Genomic DNA, 15,634 nt, shown 5'->3' with positions numbered 1-15,634 from the left:
TTTGAGCTGTTTATCGTAGTATAGGTTCTTGTCGGTTAGGCAAATTTTGCTTCTGATGGCCAGTTTCTATTTTTGGATCTTATTTGCGACATATTCATCACTGGTGTTATTAGCTCAAATGACCGCCGCACATTTGATCTTTATTACAGAATAGACGGTCGTTTGCGTGGCATTTAGCTTGATGGATACGCTTGAAAAATTCGCGGAGATTCGCAAACGATATTCAAGTTGAGTCAGAGTTTAAATTTGTCATTCGAAGTACATTTCACAATTGCATCAAAGCAATAGAAGATGCAAAATCCTGAGGTACGCAAAGATACGCAGTACTTTAATTTGCAACATTGTCTCAATGAAAGAGTAAAATTTTCTAGTAAGAGCTTATCAGCGACCAGCGGCTCTCAAATTATTCCAATTGAAAGATATTGCATCGTGATATAAGGTGTATTGTGTCTTTGCATGCGGCTTCGGTGAAGATATCTCTTAGATAAGCCTTTCGTAACACAATCCTCGATACATGTTCCGCTGTTATTAGTCGGTGGATTGGATCGATCATATTCATGTCATTCTTCGCGACAAAAATCAAAGTCAATTGATTTCCGACGGATTGGATGAATTGTGTAACTCGTTATCCAGTTTCGTTGGCTCTAAAATTATGCATTCCTGCTTGAAGCTTGAGACTCATAATTATTAAATCATAAATTCAAGGTCGTCATGTCACACAATTCGATAAAGTATTTTTAACTCCCTTTCACACGTTGTTTCAAACATATTTGTTTCGTTTTATTCTCGCGATTAAAATGTAAGTTGAGGCTAATTATACATCATCTCGGTAACTAGATTTTGTGTGATGGTACCTCAAATAAGCAATCTTTAAATTTAGAATCGTGGATATATGGCTCTCTTCATCTCCTAGAACCAGGTCACACAAGTTTGTCAGGGAAAGCTCACTAAAAGCAAAGAGCTCTGCGATTTAGATTATTTATTCAGGTTTAATACCTTCGGATAAGGGTCTTTATTTTAATTATCCTTACAGTTCTTGTTTGTTGATTTTATAACTTGAGTCTCAACTCGAATGTATCCCGTAATCATCTTGCAAACGATCCGAACAACGTTCGAAAGCATATTTCTCTGTTTAAGCTTATATTTATCCAGTTTTTGGAGTAAGATACAGCAATTATTGTCTTACATCAAATTCACTTTAGAAAACATGCTTAGTCAAGATAGACTTTGAATTATTGGAAGGAAGTTCTTAGGAAATTATCACTTTCCCTGACAAATTACAGCTTTCTTTGAGATGCGAGACTTCGTTTTTAAAAGTAAACCATCCGTTTCGAATGTATAAATCTCATCGGAATTTTCCATTGATCTGTAAACGATTATTTTCCTATCAGTCATTCAAATTTTACGCTCGTAATAACTTACAAATAATTTACCAGTTGTCAATTATTTTATGCTATACTACTCAGAATATTCCTCTGTTATTAAGAATCAAATTACAATAGGCGAATAAAAACAAAATAAAACGATACATCCTTCTAACGAATCAAGAGTTGAGAATGTATGTGCAATTTAATAAAAATTTCAAGTTCAAATAATTAATGAGCATTTAAAAGCTGTCAAGGTCCCTCGGAATCTGAAACTACAAAGTATCGCCGCGTAATATGCAAATTATCTTCTTCATGTAAATAACATTAGAAATACCCGCCCAAAGTTTTGTCGGTATTCGCACGGTCATGTTAAGATGAAAAATATATTTTTTTTCTCATAGAGAAGTTCTATTTCTGGCACTTAGAATGCTGAACATGTACGTGAAGTTCTAAATTAGCATGGATTCTATTAAACTCGTGACAAAATTTTGCACGCTCTCTGATAGTCGCGGCTTAGATTATACATATTTATATATATATAGGTACATATATTTAACGCACAGAATTATGTGACTTATTAATTAATCAATTAAAAATCTCAGAAGGCTATAGTATTTATCGATATCAGCGAGTATTGCAGAAGTAGTCTTTTTGACGTCACATTTTTTAATCAATAATACCGCCAATCAATTAATTAGCCCAACCTTCTACGTGACACAGACGATATAAATTGTGATGAAAACTAATTAGTGCTCATCTGAAATGTCGCAACTACGGGTAATTCCGACGAACGCCAAACTATTATCTTGTCACGACCTGAAATAACTTATATATTTTCAAGCATATCGGCAATTGACGATGCAGCGAATGATGAAAACGTGAATACTTATCATCGCTGAAATCAGTGTTCCACATTTTGAAAGTTTGATTGAAAACTGAGAGAGATCTAACGACCCTGAAGCTGTCAACTTTCGATAATCGCTTCATTGGTGTTTGCAATCAGATCCTACTGAATTCTGATCCGATCTTGATAATTTCTCATTGATTCATCGATCCGATATGATAACAAATTAGAGTTGGGGATTGAGAAAGTCGGTCGCAGTTTCTGTCTAACTCGATATACTATAACGTAAAACTTGATTCTCGACTTTCTGTCCAATGTTTGATAAATAGTTATTGATTGAAATGAATTACAGTTGAGAAAATGTTTTTATCGATTTACTCCAAATTGCATCTGTGATGTCTTAAAATAATTAACAAGATATCAAATGTACAGTCTGGTTAAAAACGTTCAAGTTGATTACCTTCGATTATATCCCTCGAACATTTGTATAGCAATTTTTTTTTTTTTTCTTTGAACGGATTTGATCGTTGTTCCGATCCAGATATCTTGCATAAAATTCTTTTATTGAATACTGATAAAATTGCGCTCCAAGGCTGGTTTTACCAACACTTGCTCAATGATGTGTCAATATCATTATCTTTCCGCATTTCAATGATCCGATAACAGAGAAATTGAAGGCTCGAATTTTGATAATCATCTGATCTTTGTATGGGTTTTATCATTTTTTATTAACGTCATTTCACAAGATAATGAGTAATGTTGACGACATCTTGAAAGCATGGAGTAATGATATAATTGGATATTTTAAAGCAAGAATAATCTATGTAAACTTTAATATATTCACCAAAACTATGAGCAACTTGTCGAAAATGTGTGATTCATTGTGTTTTTCATCAAATGTAAAATGAGTTTTACATAAAGAAAATCAAATACGCGACAGCTCGGCGTATTTTTTTTACGTCAATTCTATTTTGTATACAATGTAATATCACTTGGATTTAATATTTTAATTATAATACGAACATTATACTCAGAATATGAAATGTCTTATCTCCGTTAATCCCCTATCCACTTACTCATTCTGTCTGGCAATTTTATTTTGTTACAGATTACGAGAGATTATAACGACTTAGAAAAGGAAGAAGTGAATATCATTTCAGGCGCACTTGAACTCAGAAAGAAGACGGTTTCCGATGTGATGACTCGTATTGAAGACGTCTATATGCTATCCTATGATGCTATCCTAGACTTTGAAACTGTCTCTGAAATCATGAAGTCTGGTAAGCTTTTCAGGTCAATATTAGAAATACATTTTAACCGTCACAAAAGTTTATACAGGCGCGTCAGTGAATCATTAAATCTTATGTTTAATTTTTTAAATCATTCAAAAGTTGAATCGTATTAAAGTTTTTCTTCGTATCGGACCTACTCTACTATCTACTCGACTGGCTGTGAGATAAGATTAATTAATAACTCAGTAAATCTTTATCTGTCTGGTATTACGTGATATTGTAACAATCCCTTGGAGAAAAAAAATCAAAATCTCAGTCGAGATGTAATTGCTATACTTATGACTTTGAATAATGATGAATTTTAATACTTATATCCATGTAGAATATCACATTTTATCAATTTTGTCAAGAATTCTACTTTTTCTAAGCTTTTTCATAGCTGAAAAATACCTCCATTGAATCAATACCATCAATTTTCTATGTTTCCGAATAGTCCCAAATGATCAAGACCTTTGACCCGTCATAAATATGCAACAATATCTGTTTTCTTCCAACAGGATTTTCACGTATACCTGTATTTGAGGGCTCACGAAATAACATTGTCACCATGCTGTACACCAAGGACCTTGCGTTCATTGATCCAGATGATAACACACCATTGAAAACTCTGTGCCAGTTCTATCAAAACTCGTGTAACTTTGTGTTTGAAGATGTTACACTGGACGTTATGTTCAAACACTTTAAAGAAGGTAAAGTTCACGCACCGCGAATAAGGATGCTCTCTATTCCTGAAGACTATGTTATATCGTCCTCTACTGACAATGAGATTCATCGATTTTCGCTTCTATTTTTGCCAATAACTTTATGTATAATTCATTACCAAGCTGTGACCTAATCGCAAAACGAAACATAATATTAAACGAATTGTCACATTTACAAAGGTGTACGTAGTACAAATTTCATACACACATGTATCTATAACGGTGTTTTTCTATTCGCAGGACACAAAGGCCACATGGCCTTTGTTCACAGAGTGAATAACGAAGGTGAAGGCGATCCGTTCTACGAAGTAGTCGGTTTAGTGACTCTGGAAGATGTTATCGAAGAATTGATTCAAGCTGAAATTATGGATGAAACTGATGTGTTTAGTAAGTATACTGATGCCAGTATGATAATTTTTTGGTTTGAAATCTCTGTCGAGTTTTGTTACGCCTAATTCTAATTCACGTTACTTCTTTCTGCCAACAGCCGACAATCGAAGTAAACGAAGGAGACAGGCTAATCCGAAGGACTTCACTGTCTTTGCCGAAAAGAAAGAAAACCAACGTATACACATTTCACCCCAGTTGACCCTCGCCATGTTCCAATATCTTTCCACCAGTAAGCTTTAGCCTCAACACCTTCTTGGTTTTTGAATTATCTTTGAACATATATATTACCCACCATGTGCCATCAAATATTTGAAAAAAATCTTTTTTTTAATAACGTTCGTTTCAGCTGTTGATCCCTTCAAACCCGATACCATATCAGAAACAATTCTACGTCGCCTGTTGAAACAAGACATCATATATCACATAAAAATAAAGAATCGTGAAAAGGCAAGAAACGATCCAGCTACGGTAATTTATCAACAAGGCAAACCGGTAGATTATTTCGTTCTGATACTGGAGGGTCGTGTAGAAGTTACGGTCGGTAGGGAAAATATGATGTTCGAAAGCGGTCCGTTCACTTACTTTGGGACGCAGGCTTTGACCGCCAATATCGGCGTTGGTAAGTAACGACCTAATTAATTTTGGCAAAATTATATTGGTATTACCTGTTAATTTGTCTGCAAGTTTATCTGTGAATTTAATAAACGTTTATCTACATATCTTTGTTTTGTTTACAGCAGCGGAGTCACCTATAAATGCAAGTCCGCAAACATTGGGAAGTATACAGTCGGTGAATCTAGACTCTATGCTGCGCCACACATTCGTACCAGATTACACCGTGCGTGCAGTTACTGAAGTATTCTACGTGAGAATAAAACGGTCTCTATATTTGGCAGCAAAACGAGCTTCGCTGTTGGAACGCAGTCAAAAGGATCCTCAACCTAGCCAGGATCAATTTGACGACGAAGTAGAAAAGGTATCGTCGATATTTCTTTTTTCGCTAGCTCACTCACGTGTGCAATTACCAGTAATTGCAGACAATTGCCTAATAAAGCGCATTATCATGATCATTGAATTCCGAAAAAACAACCATCTCTGCCGATTGTTACTAAAATTTCTTAAATTACATGTAAAAAAGTATGCTTAAGTTTTTGCCAGATTTTATAAAATAACAATTAAGCCCACATAGTGCTTGATCATTTCCTACCAATTTTTAACCTTACGGTGTCCCTTTAAATACTCGTGGCAACTGAACTGCAACATTACACGCAGAAAACTGCAGATGTTGAAATGAAAATAGACCGATTATTTCTTGGTCTTTGTTATATTGACTTACATATGCTTTGAGTCAATATTTGCTTATAATTTCTTGGATCCGCGCCCTTGCCAAATTTGAAGGCAAAAACGTGGAACCTTTGAATGGTTTCTGGTCATGGGTCAGTCCAGTAGTTTTTTTTTTTGTATCACATAATGTGAGTTTAGAAAATATTCACATTTTCTTGAAGCTACTTCATTCACTGGACGAAGATGACCGAAGTGCCCCGGAATCACCAGTATTGTCGAGATCGAATAAGGAAAAAGAAAGAGATAAAGAAAAAGAAAAGGACAGTCATCAGACACCTCTGCATGTTGCTGCACCGTCGTCCCCATTACCAGTGAGTGCCAGTCCTGTTACGAATGCCAAGTTTATCTCACCTAAAGGGGGTCAAATTTACAACGGCGAGATCAAAGGTTCACCAAGAAAGGTCTGCTTCAGCATTTTCCACTTGCTTCGCTTAATTTATGACAAAAAAAATAAAAAATAACAAACTTTGACGCGCAAATGCTTACATCTTAAGGGAGGGTCCTGGTCGATTTCGACGTTGATATATATATAACGCAAAAAATGCCATAACATCCCCATTCTATTCGCCATTATAAACAAAAACAGACATTTTCATTTGACGCAGAAATAAAGAAATGGCATGAATTCTACGAATTTGCTACTGCGATTTCGCAAAATCTGTAATTTCTTTACTTCTATCTCAAATAAAGATATATTCAGTGTTTTTGTTCATAATTGTGTATAGAATGGGGCTATTAAACTATTTTTTGCGGTTGAGGTACATTGACTTTAATATTTGGAGATATATACGTCACGTCGGTATCGACCAGGGCTGCCCTTTAAGAAGATGCTACAGTGAGTCCTTACCGACCGAGTAAAATTTCACTTATATCAGACCATCACATAAGCCTACGCATCACTGACACAAAAAAGCTACTAATAGTGAAAATAAATGAAATTTTACGTGGGCAGTATAGACTAACTATCACATCCTTCAAGCTTTCCAAGTCATTTCGAGTGTGGAGTGACATAACCGATTTAACAGTATACATGAGAATTCATCCCATATTTTCTTAAAATGTCAGCTGGATTTGAAATTTTTTGTAATATGAGCTCTATCATATGATAAAGTCTGCTTTGGTCATAGATAGAACTGATAAATTATTGTGTGCATCAATACTTGAATATTTTAAGGAATACCTTGAAGCTCGTTTCATAGAAAAATTAATCGATAAAAAATCTGGATGATATTTATTCAGACCTAGATGACTAGTGCACAATTCCAACAGTCCAATCGAATAGGGGTCCAACCTCGGAATGAAAAATAATAAGTTATAAACTTGCATAAATCTTTCTTTTGACGTTTTATAAGTTATCTCAGATGTCTCATAGAGTCTCGTGTATGCGAGTCAAGACGTTGAAGGTCAAAGATCGCAAAAACCGTTTTTTTTTTTGTAAATATCTTGTTTCCTTCACTCTAAATAACATTTGAAGTTATTAGAAAAGTTGTACAGCATAAAATTCTCGAGGAATTTGATCCTAAGTCGTATTTTATACAATTGATCGTTCTTGAAATAGAGCGCGAAGAGTGGGAAATTTATACCGATTCTTCTCGGTCATGCGACACTGTCCTCAAAACTCTACGTGCGATTGGAGAAACGTAAATACCATAATAATAGTGAAAAACAGTGACATTATACTCTGTCGATAAAAACTGACCATAGCGTCCTCTTAATGCAGCATGGCTTTGCTACGAGCTTCAATTTTCTTAATACTCGCTAAATTTCCCAAGATCTACGCGCAACTTTGATTCATTGAAATCGAAAACAATTCCAGAGTTGGTAAACTGGTGTCCCAAGTTTGAAGCGATTGATATGAAATCTAACTGGCACAGAAGCAAATTTTTAACAAAAAGACAATGACTTGTCCGAGTGTTGGTACTGATTTTCAATGCGTAACATGTTACTGAACGTCTATAAAATTAGCAACACAAGTTTTGTCTGTCAATTTTTTAACACGGCCAAGTGTATTAATGTGTTTAAACATTTACAACAGATTCAGGAAGAGTCTGGTTCTCAGGTGCCAACGTCTGGTACGGATCTTGACGCAGAAATCCAGGCTCGACAGTTAGAAGCTCGTATTATATCTGGATTAGTAGCACAAGAACATGAACACGAACAAGAAGAAAGTACTAACTTGTTGCCTAAACAAGATCGTTCTTAACACATAGAAAACGGTCGAAATGGTTCGGCCGTAATCACAATCGACGAAGCAACGAAGAAGAAAGAAGGCAACGAGGAACACCAATTAGCGTGACATAACCCGAAAAACTAGGTAATTTGTTTATCGAATTGATCGATTGTTACGAGGCATGTCTAAACAATACAACTTCTATGTACTTAGCAGGTGAGAAAGTTCGCGCTGATCTCATTTTAATTTTGAATAATGCAGGCAAACTTTACCTAGGGGAACGCAAACTTACGGCCATAGTACCTATAAATCGTGTCTTAACTATTAGTCACTCGATTCAGAGAGAAAAAAAATTTATGCAGTAAAAAAAAAATTATTATTAATAACAATAATAATAATAATAATATTAATATAAATAATAATAATAATAACAATAATAATAATAGAAATAAAGAGAAAGGAACTTTATCATTTAGTAGTCTTACTGCTGCTATATATTTGTTTGGTATTTCTGTATTTTGTATTCGATAATTTAAAGAATTCATTACAAGTATCTATATACATACATACATATATACATATGTATATGTATATATAGGTATAACATATACAATACGTATAGCATTTGTAAATATCACATCTTTTTACTTGCTTCAATCCCATTCTATTTATTAATAACAATGAATATGAATGGAATCGAAATGAAAAAGTACGGAGTAATTCAATAAAAACTTTTTGTTACTTAAGACTCTAGAAGAAACTGCAATTGACGATGTACAGTTTATAACATTATATTGTCAATATAGTTTATAATATACCAGTGAGTCAACATGAACGCTGCGGAAATGAGGCATATGCAGAAGTTTTATCGGAATGCAAAGACATTACACTTAAACTTATAAGTAACCAGGGATAATATTACGTTTTATTATCTAGAGAATTTTGAACAGTAGCACCAGAATCAGCGAATTTACGAATGAGCTTAGACTTTTAATTTTATATTGTATATTGTATTTTATTGAATTACTCCGCATGTGATGAAATATGACTTAAACATGAGATTAATGTATTTTCCATTTACAAAAGAAGAAAACGAAAAAAAAAAACAAATAACATTAACGAACCACCATCCTTTATTACGTTATGTCAAACACACAGCCTTATAATTCCACGGCTTGGTATGGCGCGAATATTGTATAAATGGTAATATTGTGTAATTATTTAGGGCGTAAAAAATCACAGAGTACGTTAGAAAGTGAGATGAAAATTGCGTAAGAAAGTTATCCCGACAGTTTGGACAGTTTCTTCATGCACATTATGTTTTTTGAATCGCAAAACTTTTTTTTTTTTTCTTTTTCTCATACAAACATCCCGGTATAACATCAGAACATGGTTTCTTGTGAACGTTAACATAAAACACATCACTCTTGCGAGTGCGACAGCATTTATCCCGACTCCATTCTCATACGTTTCTACCTTTCCTATATTCTATTATTGGGATTAGTAAAATCCTGTAATCACACTAATGAGTTATTCAGAATAATGAAATCACCTAATGCGAAAGTTATGTTGCAAATTTACGATATTACTTTCGGTGAGACTTCAAGTTTCGATGACATTCTAACGACGAAATTCACAATATCGGAGCTACTCATAAAAATTGGTGCAAAAATTGTTGCTAATAAGGTAAAGAAATTATTTTTCACTGAAAATTATGTTGCTGAGTCAAGGCGGAGGTGTTTTTCAAACTTTCGCGTCAAGTCATACATTCTCACTAATTATCCTCTCGTTAGAATGACATGATCACAAACTCGAGTATATGCGATCCTTTTGAGTTTTATTCACGATTATTCGTACATCGTATCAGCCCATCGACGTTTTACTATTGTAGAATAAATCTTGTCAATATTTTCTCACTTCAGTTTTTCAGTTCTCCGAATGTGTGATCCAGTGAATAATAATTATACGATTAACTAGAAGTAAAATGTAGACTTTTTATAGTTTCACCTTAATTCACTTATGTACTTTTATAATTTTAAAGTTCAAACCTGATATCCTCAGATTAATCCAAAATTAACATGTTTTTTTCTGATTTCGTAAAACATGTGATAGTATGCAGACACGAATAAAGAAAGTGGAAAAAGGAGATAGCAAAAGTGAAAGTGTATGGGAGGGAATAAAGAAAGGAGAAAATGAAATATCGGCACAAATAAAAAATGAATAATAACTGAAAACACTATTAAAACTAATTACTGCCATATTTTAGTATGTTATGAATTGTTGTTGTTTTTACATTGTAATTGTTAATTTATTGATAAATAGTAAATTATAACAGACAAAACAATCAGGCTGGAAAGTAGTTTTTGACTTATTGTGTTGGCATCACAAAATTCTGTCCAATTGAGTTGGTTGGACAAAATTGTCGCCGATAAAACCTTGAAAGCTATCGGATATTCTGCTCCAAAGTATTGTCTGCGATAGCCCAGCAACATTGAAAAATCTTTGCGATCGAAAAACGAAAGTGCTTTTGTCTCGACAGTTTATAATTACTAATCAAGTAACAGTTTTCGACGATGCTACTCGTTTTATTATTTTATTTTTCTTTTCTTCAAGCTTGTTATTACCGAATGAGATTATCCGTTGAAACGTATTAACTAAGATGTATGAAACGCATGACAGTTGGTTTTTCACAGAGCATTTTCTTCCTTGAATAACAATATGAAATAATAATACTGATTGGTATGTGTCTGAGTGTAACTGGAAAAAATTATTAATCATTGCGCTGATCCAGATGATGCAATTTTCATTTTCTTGATTTTTCTGAGTTGTTCAGTGTTTTGTTTGCCGGCCAAAAGCAAAGGAGAGTCACATATTCTATATAAACATACGTTGATAGAATTGGGGGAAATGTTAATACTGTACGTACTTATTACCATCGCAGTAGTCTATATATGTTTAATGGCAAGTAAACGTTTAAATTTCAAATTATATTCTCAGAAATTATAAAATCAAAAGTTAGAAATCGACAGATTAAACGAACCTCTTGAAACTTTATGCCGAATTAAATTTTTAACGGGTTACAATTTTTTTCTAGTAAAATTTATTACTATTATGTACTTATAAGAATCATTTTATCTTTTATATTTTTAATATTTATCTGTTATAACCCAAAATTAAGGCTGTGCTATTGACTTTTAATGTTGCAAAATTTTAATGCGTGTTATACGCATGCAAGTAAGATTTACGGTACTGTTGGGCAGGAGTGGAAAGAAAGAAGAAAAAAAAAAAAAATGCTGATGGGACGAAAAGAAGGTGAAAAAAATGGATTTTTGTGCAATTTTTTTAAGTCGGTAGCCTTATATCAGCCGAAAACAAAGTTTTGGTACGACACTTCGTAAGTACAGTACTTGGAATTGAAACTTGGAAAAAGTTTTCTTTCTATATCTTCTAACTCACATCGTTGAGAAGGTGAAATTTTAATGTTCAAAGTTTGCCGCGCATGTTATAATAACATGATCATGAAATGAAGTATAAAAAAGAACCCAAATTTCTAATGCAATAAGTGTTAAGAGAGTTGTACATGTATATTTACAGAGAGAAAAAAAAATAATTATATAACATACGTATGGTAGAATATATTGTTGCAAAAAATACTGTTACATAAAATGAAATCAAGTGCAATCAAGTACGTAAATATTCTAAATAACGTTTGCATGAAAAAGAAAAAATATCTTATGCTTCATTTATCAAAATACAATACGGTTTTTCTCTCCAGTTAATTCTTGATTCACATACCTACGTAGATTTGTATCTACATATAAATTCAATTCGGTCCATAAATATCCGTTTATGCACTACAATCCGAAGGTATTAGTATTGCGAAATACACGTAAAATGATACCTTTAAACATAGTGCTAATAATTAATTCTGTAACTTGAAATGAGCCCGAGGAATAACAAATAATCAATAACTGAGTTTGTAATCGAGTTTTTTTTTTTTTTTTTCAACCTGGTCTTTTCAAATTATCTCTTACGATAATTGAAATTTAGTCGTCAATTAATGATATTGAATTACGAACGCTATTGCGAATCCCTAATACCCATTCCTTTTTTTCAAATCTCACCAACTGCTATGCCTTAGTTTCACAATCAATTTATATCAAAGATCTGTCAAACAAAGCTACAAGTTGCAATTCTTTGTATGTATGTACAAACAAATATTTATTCAACCCGAAGCAACAATTGTACGAGCAGCCTTCACAGAAAAAGAGCCAATGTTTTATGAAAACTTGTATTCACTTGCTAAATCTACTGAGCAATAGTTTTGGTTTTATGGAGTACAGGCTGATTATTATTACCAATGTTCTGAGTTTTACAATAAATGGAAAAACTTTCCGAGTCGTCGTTTTAACCGTCATGCTTCTGCATGCAGATAATCAATGAACATTTAAAGGTATAAATAATTCATGTCAAAGGTAAAGTTGTAGTTATTAAAAAAAAAATTATTTTCCTCTTTATTTATTTATTTTTTTTTTTTCATTTTTTATTATTTTTTTTTTTTTTTGTTGATGTAAAAGGTATTGTTGTTGCGATTGATGTTAAAATGATGTATTTAATAAAGGAACCAACTACTTTAAAACCGAATACACAGTATGGATATAATATATACCTCCATATACAACAAACATAAACCCACACACTCACACATGTGTATATACTACATATACGTACATGTATATTCGCATATTTTAGACTAGGAAATGAAAAAAAAAAAAATTAATAATATATATTATATATATATATGTATAGAGTGAATTCCTAACTACTGCAACACGCGCTACAATCCGAGAGCGACTGTTTGCCAGGGCAACCAACCTTCATAAACGTAACCTCAAAAATTGTGACAATTGTCAATGTTGAGCACGACTGCCAGTGAGCCCAAACTGTTAAAATTTTTGAGGTTATGTTTACGACGGTTGGTTACCCTGAAAAACAGCCGCTCTCGGATTGTAGCGCGTGCGCATTAAATATTAGCAGACGACGGACCGTGCAGTCGTTAAGAATTCACCCTGTGTATATTAAATTGAACGCCTAGAAAAGAGCTGCAATAATACATTTTGATAAAGACGGACATATTGAGCATTGTTATTTGAACGAACAATCTATACCCTACTGATTATTTACATCCGATCCAGTCTCAGTTTCGTACAAAATGAAATCACGTAACAAAAGAAAACTTCCGTAAATTGGGACAAATTTTGGAACTGTGACAGGACCTTGTTAGGATTCTGATAAGAAAAAGTTTTCGCTAGGGTTGACATATTTTTCAACAATGGATTATTCATTTTGTTAAATTATTACTATTATCTTGCTATTTATCAAGGATACATAAGGCATACGTATTTAAATAAGAAAATCATTCATCAAACCCTTTCGCAGGCAGACTTATCATGTATAACGCAGAACGGAAACGCATAAAAGCGTCTTCTTGAGATCCAAATTCTATACATTTACATCATGTAGATTAATTATATTTACCATATATGCACATATACATATATATATATATATTTATATATATATACCGTATAACAATAGTGATCATGTATCAGTTCTGTCTACAATTTGTATTAATTTTAAGAATATTGAATAAATTAACTCAAAAACCAGTCGATGCGACTCATCGACACATCATCGACTCTTCCTACTGTTCATACGAATGGACTATACATACACAAAATGGGAACTGCTGGATTGACAAAAAAAAAAAAAATGTAGATGATCGAATTATTAGACAATGAAACTACTTTATTTTGGTAATCACCCGAGTTCAATTTTTTACCATACAGGCCTTAACTATTTTCATTTTTCACCATAACTGAGAAAATAGTTTTGGGTACAAAAAGAAAATGAGTTTTATGGCTAAAATCAAAAAAATTTATTACGTGTTACTATTCTTTTCGACCATGATCGCACTAATAGTATATTTTTTTGTACCTATTACGATAATTTGATTTGTAGCAACAAGAAATTAGTTTAAAAAACTTGTTGTCCTGATAGAACGTGGTGAACTTAAACTAACCAGAAAATGGATTTTCAATTGTAATCGTTGTAAAAATTATACATGCGCACTGAGAAAAATTTTTAGTTCCGGTTACCGTTCAGTCCTTAACTATTCTCATTTTTTACCACAACCCAAAAATATAGTTCTAGGTAGAAAATGAAAATTAGTTTTCTAGCTAGTATCCGTTACTATTCTTTCTCATTACGATCACTGTTATCATATTTTCATCTTACGTTACGTGCAGCTCGTTTTTCGTAATTCCAACATTGTTCAAACAGTTTTTTCAACGATACCTGTTTAACTGAATTTTTCTAGTTACTATAACGAATGAAATTCTTCTCTGTGCACCAACGTTCCGTGTAATTCCGGCACTATTAAAACCGTTATTTATTGTGACGTTACATCCATTTTAGCGAAATTTTCTAGTCACCGTAACTGATGAATTTCTTCTCAGTAATTGATGCTAGATATCAAGCTGGCCGTAAGCCATCTGCTTATTACGTTCGTTATCCAAGGGTTGATCCCCGTCCATCAGTCAACCGACGTAAGTGGTCTCCACGTTACAAGTCGGTCTGAATCCAATATCTTCGAGTCACGTTCAACCTAATCAATCAAACTTCTTCCCGAATCCTCGGGATAATTTTTTCGTGGAAAAAAACTGGCTAACGTCAATATTTATGTGCAACCATTGATACCTAGCGATTATACCGCAGCGATATGTAATCGTTATTACCTGCAGGCTTTTCTGCAAGTACAATAACCGGAGAAAATTAATGTGGTAATTTCGAACTGAACGCCACATTAATTCAAAAGTGCTCCGAACTAATTAATCGAAACAAAACGAACAACGATACACCGATAAATCATTTTTAATCACTTCGTTGTACATTTATAATCGATTACTAGAAAACCCATTTCTCTCACCAGTCAGTATAAACTATTATTTATTCCGATCCACCCTACAAACGTAAAACCCAAACAGTTCCGATGAATGATTCGTAACAGTTTCGTCGACTCAAATATCGCTTGCCGATAGATTATTCGCTGATAATAATTGCTTCGATGCGTAGCACTAACGTATGGATAATTATTTACGATAACGAATACAGGAAACTACAAAAATTTCGCCACTTGCATCAACGCCAGGATCTAATGATTTTTGAAAAACACCCTAACCAGCCAATCGCGACTATTTTATTCTTATTAATTATAATACGGAAGGAAAAAAAAAATCAGGAGCTGCGATGCCGACAAAGAGAGGTAAATTTCCTTATACGACGAGACTGACGCCTGCAGTTATTTATAAGCCACGACACCGATGTTCGTGACCGACCCTTACAGGGGTTGGCAAAGCGTCGCCCTCGGTTTTTACCCTTGTACCTTTCCTGCCCCATTAGCTCTACGGTCTGGGATGCATGGGGTAGGTAGTGTCAGTCCCCTAGTGGCGTTGAGTTGCCTTTGA

General features: G+C 33.6%; 1 protein-coding gene across 4 annotated transcripts in view; it reads left to right on the top strand.

Moving 5' to 3' along the window:
- Positions 1 to 11,461, top strand: part of LOC107223579 (unextended protein) — a 49,434-nt gene extending 37,973 nt beyond the window's left edge. Inside the window, exons 7-14 of one of the 4 annotated variants that reach the window (XM_015663294.2) lie at positions 3,320 to 3,491; positions 4,001 to 4,192; positions 4,445 to 4,591; positions 4,692 to 4,823; positions 4,941 to 5,213; positions 5,332 to 5,570; positions 6,100 to 6,249; positions 7,974 to 11,461. In XM_015663294.2, coding sequence (XP_015518780.1) covers positions 3,320 to 3,491; positions 4,001 to 4,192; positions 4,445 to 4,591; positions 4,692 to 4,823; positions 4,941 to 5,213; positions 5,332 to 5,570; positions 6,100 to 6,249; positions 7,974 to 8,141 — 1,473 coding nt within the window. In that variant the 3' untranslated portion in view covers positions 8,142 to 11,461. Of the gene's footprint in view, positions 1 to 3,319; positions 3,492 to 4,000; positions 4,193 to 4,444; positions 4,592 to 4,691; positions 4,824 to 4,940; positions 5,214 to 5,331; positions 5,571 to 6,099; positions 6,340 to 7,973 lie in introns of all 4 variants that reach the window. The other 3 variants (XM_015663293.2, XM_015663292.2, XM_015663295.2) reach the window with 3 other exon arrangements.
- Positions 11,462 to 15,634: the final 4,173 nt, after the last annotated feature.

Source organism: Neodiprion lecontei, chromosome 3 (genome assembly GCF_021901455.1).
Source record: "Neodiprion lecontei isolate iyNeoLeco1 chromosome 3, iyNeoLeco1.1, whole genome shotgun sequence".
NCBI lineage: Eukaryota > Metazoa > Arthropoda > Insecta > Hymenoptera > Diprionidae > Neodiprion > Neodiprion lecontei.
Note: the sequence above shows the minus strand (reverse complement) of the source record. Positions and strands in the feature narration are given on the sequence as shown.